Genomic DNA, 2,772 nt, shown 5'->3' with positions numbered 1-2,772 from the left:
TTTAGCCATTAGAGTCGGATCCACGCTTCAAAAATCAACCTGAAATAGTAGACCATCCGGGGACTTCTGCATACACTTTTCAACATACTATGCTTTGGGACACACTTACTGTAATCTCACGTACTATTAAGGATGGCTAGTATGAACATTGGGACACAGGGTAGGTCTTCTGCCATCTTCACCCAATTTAATTTTGGGCTAAAAGTGTGTTTTAATGCAAGTGTTACAGAACATGTACTGAGTAAAATATGAATGAAAACTGATTAGTAATCTGTTACTGTTATGCATTGCTTTTGTAACGCGTTACTCCCAACCCTGAATTTAACTACAGAAATACATTACCCCTTTACATATTGCATTGCCACCCATATGCTGCCATATATTACAGCTGTATTTTATTTTGTGCCTGTCTTTCTCTTGAATCAGCTCTTGAAATCATGTCATTGGTTTACTTAGAAATTTAACTGAAGTAACTTTTAAAATGTTCCCACTTCATTAAGTTACTTTCAAGCATATATCTTTTATTATAGCTTTTGATTGTTTTACTTCATTAAGTGGTTGATCCTTTTTAACCAAAGGATCTTCATTGCTACTCGGGTCCTTTAAGTGTAATCACTGCGCATGCAAACTGACTGTAAAACAACTGTTGGATCAGGAATGAAGAGACGGGGAGTCCGGGGTGAGGTGATGGTGAGGAGTTGTTTATTAATGATTCCAGTCAAATATCAGATGAGAAGTGGAGAAGAACATCAGAACCATATTTATCCAGTTCATATGAGTTTACAATATGAGGTTGTTAAGCTTTACATATAGAACTATGCACAGTATTAGTAGTTTAAATTATGGGTGATTAGGCCGTTGTGATTACCCGGAAAATAGCTGAAAAGGAAAGCAAAGCATGCCGACTGTTTTCTTTGCTTGGATTTTTATAACATAAAACCAAAGAACCGATGAAGCACAGGATACCCACAATAATAGCCACAGCTTTGTGCACCTATAAGAATAAACAGAAAGCATTTGCATTAATTCATGGTGTGAAAAGTTGTTGCCTTTGTGACCTTAATCCTAATGTTGAAGCCGTTTAGTTATAATTGTTGTATTTGTGAATTATTATAATATATTACGTGATGTATTATTAATATGAAAGGCCGACACAACCTTATATCTAAATAACTGAAACATTTTTGACATAATATAGTGTTTAATATAGTCAAATGTGAGACATGTATGAGTACAGTATAATCCTGATATAAAAGGTCATGCTGAATAACTGTACTTGCTGGGATTGTGGTGCATCGTATGGAACTACCTTCTCCAGAAGGCTTAGTGCTTTCTGTAGTTTTTGGGAATTTTGTTGTGGTTGATATTGCTTATTTAGGTCACCCTGGATCAGGTTTTCATCGCTGCCAACCACATCCTGCTGTTCTTCTTTCTTCACCATAGCTTTGTCGTGCTGTACTGAGTTCGAACGGCTGACCCCCGCATCAGCGTTCTCAGCTATAAAGAAAGAAATGGAAAAGTAAAAACAATCATAACTCATGAGACATAAATTGAACGTTTCAGATTCAATACAAGTTCAGCTCAATTGGCAGCATGCATATAAAAAGCATGTATATATAAAAAATAAAAATAAAAGCTCACAGGGTGGGACCGGTTGAATAACATTCCCATCTCCTCCATTAGTCCTCCAGTGTTGATATAGATCTCTGATGATTACAATGAGATCTACAATCTTTAACAACTTAAACGAGACAAAAATACAAAGTGTGAGAAAATCATAAGTATGCTGTTTAAACATCACTGTAACCCAAACTAACTCAATCAGAGCCTTAAAACTCATCATATTTGAGTTCAGTTTATCAGTTTCTGGAGCAGGAGCCACCAAAACACTGCTTTCTCTTTGATTTAGAAGCTCTGTATGCTGTCCCAGGACCGTTTTGACAAGATAATAACATAGCAATTACAAAAAAAAACATAGAAAAGCTGATAAAGGTTTGCTCATTTATAGTCTGACTACAGACCAAACCTAACAAAAATATTATATTTGTCGTATTCGTTTTGGGACATTTTGCTTTATAAGACAGTATAGGCTCTCAGTCACAGTTAATAGGTTAAAAATCAATATAATCCTAAAATAATTAAAATCAGAATAACTCACCATCGCTACAATTCCTGGGATAAGAGACATTGTCTCATAAGGTTCTGATTCCTTAAAATTAGAACTGACTATTAAATTAAATTTATTTGCTTTTTGCATTTTACAGTTTTTTTTTTTTTTTTTTTTTTTTTTGCTTTAGAGAAGTTGAGTTTGCTCTTTTATAGCGCAATAGAGCACGCCCTTTAAAGGTGGGGAATTTTCCAGAACAGTTCCATCAGTGCAGACAATGCTGTTCAACTAGTTTCACAAGTGTCGAATGCAAAACATCACCAAGAATGAGAAAGACTGTCTTCAGCTGACAGTTACAATGTATATCTGTGTACACAGTGTTTGTACAATTCATTTCTGACTCATTCCTTCATATTCTGAAAATACAATAAATTGCAATATAGTAATTGAAAGGTCCAGCCTTAAGGTACTCAATGATGTGCTGTTCCCTTTCGAGGGAACTTCGAACTGCGTCCTCTAGGGGTCACTATGGGGTACACCTCGGCTTGACCGGTGTCTTGAAGCATAAATCTAAACACAACATTTTTTTTTTTTTTTTTTATAGCAAAAAATGTAGAAATATACAAAAACAGGGAAACAAGACATTAATATATTCCTACAAAGAA

The 2,772-nt window shown here is 35.2% G+C and overlaps 1 protein-coding gene across 1 annotated transcript; it reads right to left on the bottom strand.

Annotated features, from left to right (window-relative positions):
• Window positions 1–681: 681 nt before the first annotated feature.
• LOC306885504 (phospholipase A and acyltransferase 3-like) lies at window positions 682–2,283 on the bottom strand. The gene is made up of 4 exons (XM_079442081.1): window positions 2,159–2,283; window positions 1,642–1,741; window positions 1,310–1,497; window positions 682–994 (listed from the first exon to the last, which is right to left on the bottom strand). Exons 1-4 carry the CDS (start codon window positions 2,255–2,257, stop codon window positions 851–853), a joined length of 531 nt encoding a protein of 176 aa, XP_079298207.1. The 5' UTR covers window positions 2,258–2,283; the 3' UTR covers window positions 682–850.
• Window positions 2,284–2,772: the final 489 nt, after the last annotated feature.

The sequence above is a fragment of the Barbus barbus genome (genome assembly GCF_936440315.1).
Source record: "Barbus barbus genome assembly, chromosome: 19".
Lineage (NCBI taxonomy): Eukaryota > Metazoa > Chordata > Actinopteri > Cypriniformes > Cyprinidae > Barbus > Barbus barbus.
Note: the sequence above shows the minus strand (reverse complement) of the source record. Positions and strands in the feature narration are given on the sequence as shown.